Raw genomic sequence first — 14,922 nt, 5'->3', positions numbered from 1 at the left:
TCTGACATTTGCTGTGGCATCTAGAATGGATGTCCTCTTGCCTGGAGTAAATGGAGCTGTTAAACCTCAGTGTCTGGCAACAGGCAGGCTAATAGATCCAATGTTTAAACCAGCACCAGAAACTGTGCCTGCACCCAGCTGGCCACGTTCTCTGGGTTATTTCTGTTCTTTTAATCCAGGGACAGCCTAAGGTGAAATACAGGAGCAGCCACAGCTTCGAGGTGGGGCGGAAACTCAATGTCTGGTGGTAATTAGGGTTTCCCGTTAACCTCTTCTCAGGCACTGCAGAACCGGACACCCCCAGAGGAAACGGTCTTCCTCACCTATTTGGTTCCCAACCTGAACTGTTCTGCTTGTCTCCCTGCTTTACACTTCTCCTTCAATCACAACTGATGTCGGTTACTGCACGCTCCAACTGTGCACGCGGGCTGAGTGAGCAGATGGGTTAAATTAAACAGTATTGTTAGCGACATTAGGAGCTGGAGCTGTTACTTTCAGACACTTTAGAAACATTATAAATGTAATGAGTTTCTCTTTTCCTTTTTCATTTGGGGAGAAGAGTGGGGGAGAAAGGGCTTCTTTGTTCTTTAAACAGTACTTTGCGCTCTTTTTGGAGTACACATTGTTTTTTAAATTTCTACTCCATCGCAGCCCCATATTATTATTATTTTTTTTTTTTAAATAAAATCAAGAGCAAGAAATAAATCTGGTTGTAAAAAAAAATACAAGTGAGCTTCAGGAAGCAGAGCAGGCATCAAATGGCTTGTTATGCCCAAGCAGGATTCTGTAATTATACACAACCACCACAGAGGACAACAGGTCACAGTCTTAAGAGGTGTGACACCCCATCAATACTGGTGGATACCATGCAAGATTTCTGAAGCGTAGAAGAAGCAAACTCAACACCTATCTTCTGGTTGCACAAGTCAAGCACTTGGTGATCACTGGTGAGCCTGAGAATTTCATTGGGCACCTGTTTGTAACCACAAGCATTTCAGCCTCCACAAAATTCCCTTCTCCCCTTAGGCTATTGAGAAGATGAAGGAAAATGAAAGAGAATAGTGGTAAAAAATATTCAATCAGTGAATCTGCAAGGCTATGGATAAGATTCACTATGTGTAACCCCACTGCAATCGCATCAGGTGTCAGTTTGGTCTGCTGCTTCTGTGGAAGGTGCTGTCAAAACAGGAGGGCGTTTCACCAAGAAGCAGAAAAGATCTGTTACTCACCTCTGTGCAAAATCTTCAGACTCCATAAATACGTAAGGCCTTTCACGACCTGAATTCAAGAGAAAGCAACAACACAGATTAGAGACTTTTCCCAGCTTCCCACGTTGTTCACTCGTTTAATGCAAATGTTGAACATTTCTTCCCCAACTACAAAAATTGCTTTTTTTTCTTGCCATTCATTGGACCAAACACGAGCCTCACTGCGTCCCACAGCCCCAGAGAACACAACTGGGCCCCCTGGAGGGTGAGGAGTAGTGCAGTGCTCAGCTCTCCTCCCTTCCATCAGTGGAACCGTTAGAATGAAACATGAAAAGCTGTTTCTCCGTTACCACACCGGAGCGTCAGGAGATGTGTTTCAATGGACAGCTGTAGCACAAGCATTTGCACTGTGAATGCACACGTTTTACAGAACAACCACCCGTGGCATTTCCATGGGCAGAACATTCTCATAGGCTGGGTACTGCAGGGTGCTCTCTCTGCAGGCTTTATTTCTGTAATGTCACTAACTGCCAAACTTTACCACAGCCTTGTTTCAGATTTACATCCTCCAGGAGCCCTGAGGACTTGCCAGATCCAACCAATACGTTCCTGTTTGCCTTTGCTTTTTACCCACAGCACCTCTGCTCTGCAGCCAGCCCCAGTCACAGAGCAAACCCTTTCCACAAAGTTTCCATCCATGAAATGACACACCATTCGTTTTCCCAAGACGCTCCTCTTTGTGCACCTCCAGAGCAATAAAGCATTTCTGACATTTGTGAAGTTGCAGGATTTTTTTCAGACCAAACAACTGCATTCTTTTTGCTGTCCAGGTAGGCTGAAATGAAATCACTTCTGTTACAGTGATCAAGCAGAAGCGCTGCAGATATTGTACAGTGTGAGAGCAGAGAGCACAGCAATTTTCAGCCTTCCGATTGGATTAAAACCTTGCCTTAAAATTCATTCTGTAACCAAAAACAACGTAAGTGGAATCTGAATCTGTCCTGCAAGCCAAATAAAGACCCTGGATCTCTGGCAAGAAGCTCTAGATGGCAATTCCTCAGCGCTGTGCTCACGCCATTCCGGCTATCTCGTGGCCTCAGATGGTAATTACCTGCAACAAAAGGCCTCAGTCCAATTCTGCATGCCCTGCGGTGTGGCCTTGCTCACTTTATCCTTTCAAACAGCAGAACGGGGGAATTCTACTCACACAGCTTTGTGACATAAGGAGGAAAAAAGCACCGATGCAAAAAGGGTATGCAGCATTTCAGGTTTCCTCCAAAGGTGAAAGAGATTTTAAGTACATCAAGCTTCTCTGATTATTAAACATATGTTTAGACTACTTAACATCCCTGGAATAATCATAAAATTATTTAAAGTATGTATTCACAGAAAAAAAGGAAATATTCTGGAGGGGATGGGGAAATCAACAGCTGTGAGTTATTATACATCTCTATAATGGAACATGTGCTGAATAAGCAGTTATAAAGACACTGCTAAACAAACTCACATTCAGACCGTCTCAATGCTGTACAGAGGAATGAAAAGAGGGTTTTTTTTCCTTCAAGTGAGGCTGCAAATACGCACACAGAAAAAGCCCAAACCGGCCCTGGTGCAAAGCAGTGTTATTCACCCAACCTATGGCTGCCCATATAAGGGAAGGGCTCTACGTATCAGACATGATTCTAAGATGGTGCTGGAATGGAGTATCTGTTGATGGAACATCCAGCAGGAATTATTGGTATTCAGCAAAGTGGGTTTTACAACAATGAGTTGACAAAGCCTTGACACAAAAAGTACTTCCACCCGCTGTCAATCACTCACTCTCATGACAGTTCAAGTGCACATCCTTTCAGGGAGAACTTCAATCAACATTAGCACTCAAAATACAGTGCACAATGTCACTGCTTCAGAAATTGAAGTGAAAATAAATGCATGAAGTGGCAAGCAAAGGTAGAAGAGATTTTACATCGGCAGACCCAAATAAATACACGGCACAAAACCAGGAGCCTGTACATCGCTTTGGGATTCCCAAGATATGCTTTTCCCATAAAAAAAACCCACCACCCCCCTCCCCCCCAACCCTCTGCACAAATAAGGAGCACGAAAAGGCAGATTTCCCCTGCGTGCTGACAGTGCCTCACTGAGACAGCCAGCATGGAGTCGGTGATGGAGTCAGATTGCTCTCCGGAGCCGGGTCTGTTCTGCCCCTGCTGCCGTGCTATCCTGCCTCTGGAAACACAGAGCATCACCCCAAGCTCCAGAAACGCTTCCTCTCTGCAGGCTCTCCTTGCGTTATTTCCAGCATTCTCACTGTCAGCTTCAGCACTCTCCCCCCAAAATAATAACTGAGAGAAGTGTATCGCACTCGACAATAAATTCCTACTGCTTCAGCCTGAAAGCTGACTGTCCACCACAGTTAACGTGATCACTTCTGCTGTGTGAATCAGATAACACGAAAGGAAAGCAGGCTGTGCTGTACCAGCTGCATGTGTGCTACACGGCATGTTCGTGCCCTCTACCAGATACCTGCAATGCACAGCGCAAGTATTTACAGCAGCACTGCACAGAAACGGGGGAGAAAGAAGGAACTTGAATACCCTCTGGGCTACGGGAAGTTGGGGCTGTCATGAGAGGGATGTGCCCTGCTCAGCCCCAGCCTGTGCAGATCAGGAAGGGCAGCAGAACAACACTGAATAGGGCTCAAGATTCAGGTGAGCAGAGGGGCACGGTGCTGGCTGTGCTGTGTTGAGCAGACATGGATCTCATCCTGAACCAGCTCATTGCTGTGAGCCGTACAACCACTTCTAGGGTTATCAGCCCAGTGCTTTTCATGGAGATTAAATTTACGTACTGAGAAAGGAAGCAAGAAAAGCATCAAATGAGAGGGGGGAATGCTGGGGCACTGCTAAACCTTCCCCCATTGCTTTCCTTAGGAAATGGCTTAGCTTAGAAACTTGTACAAGTACAACAAAAAGGTACTCTAATTAACAGATGTGCAGGTCACACATATTATTAAGCAGCTCCAACAGACTAATGCACTGTGCGTGTCTCAGGAGAATGAAAGACAAATGACTCTGTGTACACGGTGCAAGGAAGGTAAAAAGAAAATGCACAGACTGAAAGAAAATAACATGGAAGCTCCAGACTGTGTCCATAGAACCAAGCTTAGCTTTTGTTTGACACTCTCCTTCCCATCAGTACGTGAGCAGAAATCCTTTAGGCTCCGGGTAATCTGCACAACCTGTTCGGGGTGGGGATTGTGGTACACACACACTATGCTTGGCAAAAGGTGCCACAACCCACGCGCCGGGCTGCTGGGCTCTGCTGAACTGTCAGGCACCAAGATGAAGGGCACTCATTTGTGACAACTTAACGGCGCCGATCCCGCTGCTCCTGATAAATGATGGAGCAAACAACAGCTCTCAGTGCCTCCTTCCAACAAGTCTACTATGCCAATTGAGCAAGAATTCAGCACCAGAGCAGAGGGAGCTGCCAGTGCTGGTTCAGCCTCAGCGCACACCTTCTGTTACTGAGAAGCAGGAGGAAGGGGCGAGCTCCTCTTCAGAAGCACCTGCTCCTTTGTTCACCCCTTTGCTGACCCTCTGCACGGCAGCAGCCACAGTATGGATTGCTAAAGCAGCAAATGAAATCACTATGAAAAAAGCCAAGCGTCAGCTCCCCACCGGTGTCTGGGAGCCATGCTCACCAACGACCAGGTTTGCAAAGAGATGACCCTGAAAATGAACAAGTATGTTTACATATATATATCTATTTATACTTATATTTATGTATTTATTGAAGACATCAAAGATGGGGCTGAAGCACCACTGCTATGGAGAAGTGAAGAACAGGAAGAGGACATCTGCAGCACACCAAGCTGGGTGGGCTGGGGAGACGGGAGGGAGACAAAAATAATTAAAGAAATGATGAAGTACGTTGGTGTGGATGTATTAATTACACAGCATGAAGTGAGATAAGGAAAAGGATTTGAATAAATGCTCGAAGGCCCATCCCAGCATTATTACACAATAATACACACACCACTCGGCATCAGGAATATGATACCATGAGCCACTCACCATCCCTTGCTCCATGGGGAAGAAAAGATGAAACGCTTTTACTCTGAACTAAAGGTGAAAAGCATTCAAACTCCATAAGAAACTGCTAGGCTATATAATGAGCAGATTTGAAGCTACTTAGAGGAAACAGCATCAGAGAAGGATGTTCATCACTCTGGGCAGGCCACACAAATTAAGAGAAAGTAGAGCTGTGAATTACAATGAACAGAGACTAAATAGCTGCCTGTGTTGGATTAAAGGATTTAAATTGTCAGCTTGATGTATAATGAATGTGAAAACCCAGCACTTAATTAAATGGCACACGATAGAATAACTTTGTTATGCTTTAAACTGCTTAAGTTATCAAAGTATTCCTTATATTTAGCAATTGTTTATCAGCGTCTCTCCCTTGTGAGATCCACTAAGACAGTGGTCAATTACACGTTGTTCAGCCTTGGTTAAAAAAAAAAAAACACACTTTTTTTTTCCCTTTCCCTTTTTTTGTTCCATAATCCACATTTTCAGTCACAGCTGGTGAATTTCTAGCAACACGAAGTCACGGGATGCTACTGAGACACAATGGTGGCATGCAGTGGTGCAAGGAGCCCACCATCAGCCCTTTGCTACCAAACAGGCACGCGGGGCTGATGGATGCCAGGCAGCACTTTGCTCACCCCAAAATGGCAGGGGGGTAATCCCAGAGCACCTCCCTGCTGCCTTATTGCCATAAGCGGTACACCCACCGGAGTAGAAAGACAGAAAACGTGTTTTAACCATTGCACCCTGGTGTCAGGAACTGGTGCCATTTTTCAACCCAAAACCAGAGTTTACAACCAAATCTCTCTGTGTTTTGCTTGGTGCAGAGTGAGGATGGGCAGAATGGAAATGGCACACACAGTCTGCAGAAGTGGCCAAAGAGGGATCAACGCGAGGCTGAGGACGGGGCTGCAGAACTGATTCTTTTTTTAGGAAGCCACACAGCATGGAAGGACACACAAAGGTACGTTAAAGGAGGATAAGAGGACTGCTCCATCCCAGAAAAGGTGATATCAAGAAGCACAGTCATGCAGACCTCCAGTAAAATGTTTTTTTCTCATCCCATTCAATTTATCACATCCTCTTACATTCCCTGAGCCTTCAGCAATGCACGTGGTGGTCACACAGGGGGATGATTTCCTCCACATCACTTTGGCCCAGCAAAACCTTTACAGCAACAACCTGGCTCTGTCTGTGTGTGCCTATGACCTGAACTCCAGAGGCAGCAGAGCCCTCTGCCCTCAGAGCTGTGTCCTTGGGCATGGGTAGGGTGGGCAGGAAGAGTGACCAAGTGGATGGATCCTCCCTTCACATGGGGGCAATGAGAACAAAGGTTAAGGAGATAACTCAGTGTCCCCAAGGAGAACGGATGCACTCACATCAGGGTGTGTTATACGCCCAAGCAAAAACAGACAGAAAAATAAACAAAGGAATACTTACAGCTACTGCTATTCTTCCCAGTACGTGCTCTGGAATTTTTCTATAAACATCCAAAGAACCCCCTGCAGGGACAAACAAAATGTGCTTAGGTAATACAGAATGAAATACTGCCCTAGATTTGAAACCACAAGGGCTTTCTACGCCTTGGTTATTAATAAAAACACCATCAATGATATAACAATAACTGTGTCAGAAATAACTGCCCTTAAAAACCTATCAAACTCTGAATAATCACATTAAACAATATTCAGTTCTCTTTTCACCCATGTTACTCATTTTTGTAGGTAGCATTAATGCTAAAACACCTTTTGGAGAACCTCCCAGCCAGAGGACACAATATTGAAACTGGAGAACTCAAAACCTCTGTGTAGGCTCTCAGGGACTGACTAAGCCATAGTAACAAGCCAAAGTGGATTTCAAAGCCAAAAGTATTCCGCCTGTCCCCAGAACCTGGTGCCAGCATAATGCAGTGCAAAGCTTAAACTCATACTTGAAGTCACCTTCTTTGTGATGGTCAGAGCAGTGAGTTGGGTTGAGCCTTGCAAACTATGTCTGCATTGATGTCTCAAACATGAGGAACTCTGGGCAAGCAAGTAAGTTTTGCCAGAAAGCTCCAGTATGGAACACAACTTCTTACTTGGCACAGAAACATCCATCAGCATCAGACACTTACGGAGAAAGCAAGAAATCTGAGTCATGGTCCTAAAGACATCCCCCAAAACTGAGAAAGATTGTTTCCTTCATCTTCCACATAAGAAATACAAGACCATACTTGAGTTAAAAATGTCTCTGGGATGAAATACAAATTCTTGGCTAAGGGAGCAAATCTAAAATTGAGAATTAAAAAAACTCAAGTAGAATAGGGAGAAGGAAAAAAAAAAGGACAAGAGGACAAGCAAATTACATGCAGAATGTATTACCCTTAGCTTGCAAGAATGTATAGGCTTATTCAAAGCTAAAGGTTCTCAGAAGTGCTTAGCACTGATCCAACTGCTCTCAGAGTACCCTACGGATTGCACTGATGTCACCAATAGGAAAAGAGTTGGGCCACTACTCGGCAGGTAGGAAAGCTGCATCTTGCACTTTGCTTATGGATCTGTTTTTAGAAGTTAAACCCATTCATTCTGAAACACTGCAATGTAAAGAAGTCACAAGGTCCTTATTCCAGCCTTTATGCTTAACACTTTTTTATTCTAATGATCTTTCTTCCCTTTTTTACAAGTAAATGTAGATAGTATAAATGGAATTAAGAGGCGGCAGCACCACACAGCTGCTGCTGATTATGAGAGTCAAACAGAAGGCCATGCTCAGCATTAACAGCAACCACCTGACCTTATGACTTATCCTTCTGTTCTGGATTAAAAGACCCGCTCTCATACACCAAGCTGCTAAGTGCTGCTGTTACGGGTGTTGCAGTATGACAAGTTTGCAAACAGCTGGGGAAATGTGCCACTTCTCTGTGGAGAAAAAATTAACTCATGCTGAACGAACACTGTGGACCAGATTTCCAAGCCCAAATCTATGCACAGGTATCTAGGAGCAGTCTGATACCCTGCAAGTCCCACTGCTTCTATGGGGAGTTAAGTGGGTGCTCAGCAGTTTGAAGGTAAAGAGGCAATGGCATAGGTAAAAGGCAATGGTGCATTTCAGCACCTTCATTTACAAGAACATCAGCTCTGCTGCAGACAGGAAGATCAGAAAGCCTCATTTCATGTCTCTATTGATCTTTACGATCACTTGGCAGGTGGAAGGGGAATCCAGGTCAGTTCAGCCTCTCGTCTTCACCTGTATCCTCATCCATCCCAATCGAAGGTCTGGGAAAGGAAAATAATTGGCAAGGTCCCTTCATTTGCATTTAGTTCTTCCTTTAAATGATTGCTGTTGCTTTCTGCCAGAAGGGGTGCACAACATGAGGCAGATCAGAGGTCATCTCCAGTATAATTCCAAATAATTTCTGCGTGGTCAGTAAGCACCTCCATCGTGCAACATCACAAGGGATGCATGCCCTGAAGGCTTAAATATTTCCAAACAAGAATTCGGAACTGCAAGCATTTATGTCCATCATATTTAAGAGGCTCTGAATTAGCAGCACACACGCTCCAGGCAGACACATGTTTTGGCACAAGCAGCTGCTTCCTTCCTGCGTGTGATACTGCGTGCAAATCTTGCAGTTGCAAGAACAGAAAAGAGAAATGGTGAATGGTCACAGAGAACACCCACAGACTTAAGTTGTAGGCTTTGGTGAATAAATATATTACTTTTTCATCAAGCCTTGCAAATAGGGAAAATCTAAGAGAATGAAATGTTTGCAAAGGAGGCACAACACTCACTGGAACAGAGCCTGTAAGTGCAAAGAGGGAAATAACAGTAGTAAGAGATCATTTTAACAGGAAGGAAACAAAATGCAGCATAAAACCCTACAGGGCCTTATCTGAGCTCCCCATCAGAAAGACAGAAACTACTCAACAGTGCTTAATGGCACACATTTGGCTTGGGAATTTTTTTTCCTGTCAGACAGCCCTTTCTCTGTAGTAAATCATTGGCGAGATCCTCACTTCTTTATACGCAGCTTAACTGAACCTCCGTGCACAGCCTGGGTAGGGCAGCAAATGGGCTCAGGGGGAAGGCCTGGAGTTACACACACAGGAACACACAACTGGGAGCGAAGCAGTGCTGCGGCACCACACACCAGGGCTGTGTCTGCCATGAGACACTCTCAGGATTGGTACACAGAGGGCAGCAATGATTGCAAGCTGCTATCAGCAGCCTGCTTCTGCCTTTGGTGCAAGAATGCAACGTTCCAAAGCACATCTCCACGAGGATGCAGGGGCAAACTGCAGCGAAGGGGATGGGAGAGATGAGAGCACGCTCAGAAACAAACTTGGTGCAGCGCTGCTAAACAGCTGCGTCGGAAAATAATTCCTTGCTTTGCAATTAAGAACCGATTTCCACTGAAAACACACAGGACATTGGGTTAATAGATTTCTTTAAAAGAAAATCTGTTTTGGCTATCAAAACATTAAAAGTGAGGAACAGCTGTTTCGTCAGCGAGGACAGATTGTATGGAAGACTCAAATATCAAACCACAAATTAAGCCGGCATTTATTTCTCTTCTATTTACATTTTCAATAAAAGTAAGTGAAATTGCATTCAGGAAAATACAGCACAGCACAGCACATAACACAACCCCCCCATAACCCATTTAAAAATAAAACTACTTGCAAAGTTCTCAATATTTTGCTTGATATTTCAAAGGCATAACACTGCACCTTGCTCCACATTGGGAAAGCACATCTATCTTTTATGGTTTTTCACATTTATATGCTTAGCAGTTAAAAGCACACTAAATATATTAAAAAACCCAACAAAACAACTCACCATCCATGAACTCTGTACACAAAGAAATTCTGTTTTCTACAAAAAAAGCACCATAAAATCCTATGATATATGACGAGTCGCACTGGAAAAAGAAAGGCAAAGAGAAGCTTGTTGTAACATTTTCTGTAGGGTGACGATAAGCAAGAGTAATTAAAATGAGTAACAAAGATGTACCTTATAGAGAATCTCCAACTCTGACATGATCTGTTTCTGGAGCTCCAGCGTTATATCCAAGGGTATGACCTAAAACACAAACATCAGACAGACGTTCAGCTCTGCCATGGAAGCAAAGGACTCGACACAAAGACAGAGATGTGTATTAATGAACCACACGTGAGAAAAGGAATGGGAGGAATTGGTGGAAGGACTACTTTAACAGTCATGGGCAACAAAAGGAAGTGAAAGGACAGAAGTATTTACTTTGGGAAGTCGGTTGCAAATAAACCAAGCTATGCAGCCAATTTTATTCATGAAAAGAGGGGAGGTTTGTGGTTTATTCATCTGACCAAGAGATGACCCGGAACTTGAACCTGAGCCCAACGTGTAACGCGAAGAGCAGGTATGGTGGGTCTGTGGCGTGTGAACAGAGCCTGGAACTGACCCTCCTGCTACAAACAGGTCTTGTAAGTAAATTCTGGAATGCTGTGACCTTGATGAAGGTGCTGATCTTAAGCAGAGGCCAAACAAGCACTGCAGTATCAAAGGCAGATCTGTATGTCTCAACAGTGCCCTAAAGGGGCGTCCAGAGCCACCTCCCACAGCCACTCTAACAGTTTCAGGTTTGCATTTACCCCTCTTTCTAACATAAATTCTCATCATCGTGTATTTATTCATTTTTTATGAAACGTAAAAAAAAAATAAATATACAGAATAAATGCAGATGGCAGCAGATGGCACAGATGCTTCCAGGTAAGCATCACTAAAGCGTTCCTCAAAATGACTACAAACAGCCCAACTAAGCAGATCAAAGCAGCCATTCACTGCCAGGGTCATCTGCTCCCCCCATCCCTGCCCTCACTTCTCATTGCTTCGAGGCTGACAGCAGGACCTTCCCAAACATGCACGCTCACTGCAGAGCATCGATAACCCATAAACCATAACTCTGTTACGACCTCATTTCTTGAATCTTTTCACCTGAATTTTTAAGAGAACAGTAAATATTAAAAATAAGACCACAAAACTTTCTTCCACCTTCTCCAGAGGCCACCACAGAAGACCAGTCCAGCCTTGGCAGTACTGAAAAGTTGACTTTTCCAATCTATTCCAATCTATTCCATGATTACCGGAGACTTGCAGACTTAATTCTCAAGTGCTACTACATAAATCAAAAGGACTCTGAATGCATTCAGCCAGGCTCAGTCTCCTACCATAGGATATTTACAGTTAGATATCTTAAGCTCAAGACAAACACATACAGTCCATTTGCAGAATTAACAGACACAGGCTGCACATAATGCTGACGAAACCAAGCGCGTAGAGAGCATTTCCAAACACATCTTACAGTATTCTGTCTAACAGAAAAAACAATATCCTGCTTCTATCAGGAGTTTGCTTTAGGGTTATTTATACAAGCTGTCACTAAACTAAATTGTAAGTGTAATACAGGGCTGCCGAGAAATGTTTAACACACTTGTCTAGATCAATAATCATTTGCCAACAATATTCGCTTACATTTTTCCAGCGTGAAAAACTTAAAATAATTTGCTGGCATACCACCAGCTTTACCCACTGAATACTAACAGAATTTAACCTATCAACTGTATAAAAACAGATTTTATCTCACTGAATTCCACTCAAGGAGAGATTTCCCGGGCTCATTCACCACCCCACGTGACGACTGGTTAGTGTCAGCAGCGTCAAACACATCCCTGGAATACAGCGAACCAAGACCTGGCATGAAGGAAGGTCTCTGGCTGATTGCATTAATCACAATTACACCCAGAACCTGTGTTCCAATAGCAATGCTAACTTGGAGGAGTGGAGCTCTCAGCTTATCGTGTGATGGATACCATAGGGCAGAGCCCTACAGAAACCCACCACGGTAGTCTGGAGGTGGACCTCCCCATGGAGTACACTGGGGAGTCCACTGCCTCCCTTTCCCTATGTAATTACATGTAGGTGTTTTATTCCACCTAAACACACGTGGCTTGCATGACTGACAAAAGCAGAGACATCCACCTGATGTCAAGGTTGGAGGAACCTTCAGTGATGAGCAGCGCTGAAATGGGGGCAGAAAGAGCAAAAAAGTCCATGGAACACTGCTTTAATCTACACTTGCAGTCTTCACTGCCATTCTCTTTCTGCATCATTTCCAAGGAAAATCATTTTTCCAAGGAAAAAGGACTCCTCAAACCCATCACTACCGAGAAAGAAGCCATAAATACAGATTTGGTTGCAACTCCCACCATCACAGCACAGGTAAGCAAATTCCAGAACAGCACCTTCAGAAAAAACCCTTCAGCAAAAGAAGTCACTTTGTGGTTGTCTTTGGATTACTGAGAGCAAAAGAGTGAAGCTGAGCTCAGACAGATCCCCTCGCTGCAGAAGGAGCTGGGCTGGATGGGCCCTAACATGAGCCACCATTCCAAGTGCAAAGGGTTAACTCCTGCAGGAGGAATACCTGAACACGTTTCCTCTGCTCTCCACTACACCTCCAGGACAAATAAGGATGAGTTGTCAAGTTAAATACAAGCAGTCAAGTGACTGAATTATAATTTACTCTGTGCTCAATTTAAATTAGTGTGAGGCTATTAAAATATACAGTATAAATACGGCAATTCATCACAAGCTGTCATGGATGACTTCATCTATTTGCTGGAGTGGCATACGTTCCACTAAAGGGAACGAGAGCAAAATCACAGGTCAAATTAAGCTGCTATTCTGTTTTAATTCACTTATTTAATCTGTAGCGACATAATTGTCTTTTACAGTATGTACAACTCCAAGGAAATTTGGGAGTATTGTAGTCAGTATACAAATGATTAATCAAATGGTCCATTTAAATGCTAGCGTAAGAGCAGGAGAATCTAAAAGCAGTATAGGAACAACAATCAGCCCATGCATGCTCACATTTCTCCCTTGGATTTTTCCTTCTCACTAGAAAAAAAAGTTACATTTGAAAAATCTATGATATCTTTTGCACATTGCCTACCTGTAAAATATATACAAAATATATATATAACAAAATCCATATATAACGACAAAGATAGTTTTGATCTAAAATATAGATATTAGCATTATCTTGGTCTATAATACAGATATCAGCATCGCTCTGTTTGCCTGTCCAATATATTTGCAAGATTAACCAACAGCTGCCAGCATTTTGATCAACAGGTTTCCAGGATGGCGCCGTGTCCTATCAGACCTGTGCTGATCCTGGCACAGCTCTCCTCTTGTTGTTGCTGGCTGTGCTGAGCCATGGATGCAGTCACTAAGTTTATTAATAGAGCAAATCAGCATGATCACTGCCATAGCAGGTTTCCTGACCTCCAGCCCGCGAGCATCTTATTTTAACTATGAGAATACACACATTGCTGCAGTATTATCTCAAAAGCACAACTGACAGTGATGGGAACACCACGGGCAGTACCTGTGCACAGAATTCCACTTCCCAAATCTTCACGATGCTAATTAACCAGGAGGACCAACCCAACCCTTGGACTCAAAGGGAAACAAGAAGGTGAAATTGCGGGGGAAAGGTTTTTTTTTTTTGCCACAGGGAGGTGATTTCAATTAACCTTGCAAAGGTTGAACTCATTTCCCCTCCTGCCGGCACCATTTTGCTCCCGCTCCTCCACCTCCCTGCAGCCGCCCCCGGGGCAGCCCCAGCACAGCCCACAGTGGGCAGTGGGGGCACAGGGGGACACCAGAGAAACACAGCATCCGGGGGGAGAGCTCCCTTAGTTCTGCATTGGAATTTGTAACAGAAGTATCACTGACGGTTGGATTTTCTGCACTTTTGTGCTTACTGCAAATTGGAGAACTCCTGCTTGTGATAACAGATACCACTCGGAAAGACTTTTTCAAGTGATATTTGCATTCCGTGCAATCAGAAATTACTTAAATTGCAGTACCTGTATTTTCAACATGCAGAGAATGAGTTCAGACCTGGTAGTAAGCGCTTGCTTTTACTCAACTCATGGCAAAGCTGAAAGCAGTTCTCCCAGCGGAGCAAAGGGTCTGATGTGATCCTCAAGAAAAAGCAGCACCCAGGACTGATAGGACCTCTGCAAGGACTGACAGCAATACTTTTTTCTATAGCTTAATTGCATTAACAGTTCAACTCTAAGTCACACAGAGGTTGGCAGACTGCAGTCGTTGGAGCATTACTGGTTTGCCACAGCTTTAACTGAACTTCAGAGAGGTCTGCTGCTCACCTCACCAAACAAAACCACCGCAGTACACAGCTTTGCTGCTAAGAGTGCTAACAGAAGAAATAGTTAAGGTAAATACACACATTCAGCTGTATGAAAGGAATTGCAGGGGAGAGGAAGAATGTGACAATAAGTAAAGCTGCTAAAGCCACAGAATCTCCCAGGAACACGGAGCACAATCCTTAAGAAAACAGACATTCTCTTCATTTCAAAATGAGGTTGCAGAGACTGCTCAAGAAAACACCCCTGGGGACACCGTGGCATTAGCAGAGCTGCAGTGCTGACACTCAGTGACCTCTGCATCCCTTTCTGTTACACCTGATGTGAGCAGATCCCTCCTAGCTGTGCCCACACCTCATGCAGCCCTGGGCTGGGGGTACCCACGTGGTGTCAGGGCAGCTCTGCAGCCCCCGCAGGGTGAGAGTGGGA

At 44.2% G+C, this 14,922-nt stretch overlaps 1 protein-coding gene and 1 long non-coding RNA gene across 6 annotated transcripts in view; one reads left to right on the top strand and one right to left on the bottom strand.

Annotated features, from left to right (window-relative positions):
- MAP2K5 (mitogen-activated protein kinase kinase 5) overlaps window positions 1–14,922 on the bottom strand; it is a 111,942-nt gene that overhangs the window by 60,039 nt on the left and 36,981 nt on the right. For all 5 annotated transcript variants that reach the window (NM_001282348.2, XM_015292099.4, XM_015292098.4 and 2 more), the window contains 4 exons: window positions 10,295–10,363; window positions 10,121–10,202; window positions 6,743–6,804; window positions 1,230–1,278 (listed from right to left, as the gene is read on the bottom strand). In NM_001282348.2, the coding sequence (NP_001269277.1) occupies window positions 1,230–1,278; window positions 6,743–6,804; window positions 10,121–10,202; window positions 10,295–10,363 (262 nt within the window). The remainder of the gene's footprint in view (window positions 1–1,229; window positions 1,279–6,742; window positions 6,805–10,120; window positions 10,203–10,294; window positions 10,364–14,922) is intronic.
- Window positions 5,251–7,526, top strand: LOC107054238. Its single transcript, XR_001468306.3, has 3 exons — window positions 5,251–5,341; window positions 6,130–6,266; window positions 7,027–7,526. It is a non-coding gene; the product is annotated as an uncharacterized LOC107054238 (long non-coding RNA).

The sequence above is a fragment of the Gallus gallus genome, chromosome 10, assembly GCF_016699485.2.
Source record: "Gallus gallus isolate bGalGal1 chromosome 10, bGalGal1.mat.broiler.GRCg7b, whole genome shotgun sequence".
Taxonomy (NCBI): Eukaryota; Metazoa; Chordata; class Aves; order Galliformes; family Phasianidae; genus Gallus; species Gallus gallus.
Note: the sequence above shows the minus strand (reverse complement) of the source record. Positions and strands in the feature narration are given on the sequence as shown.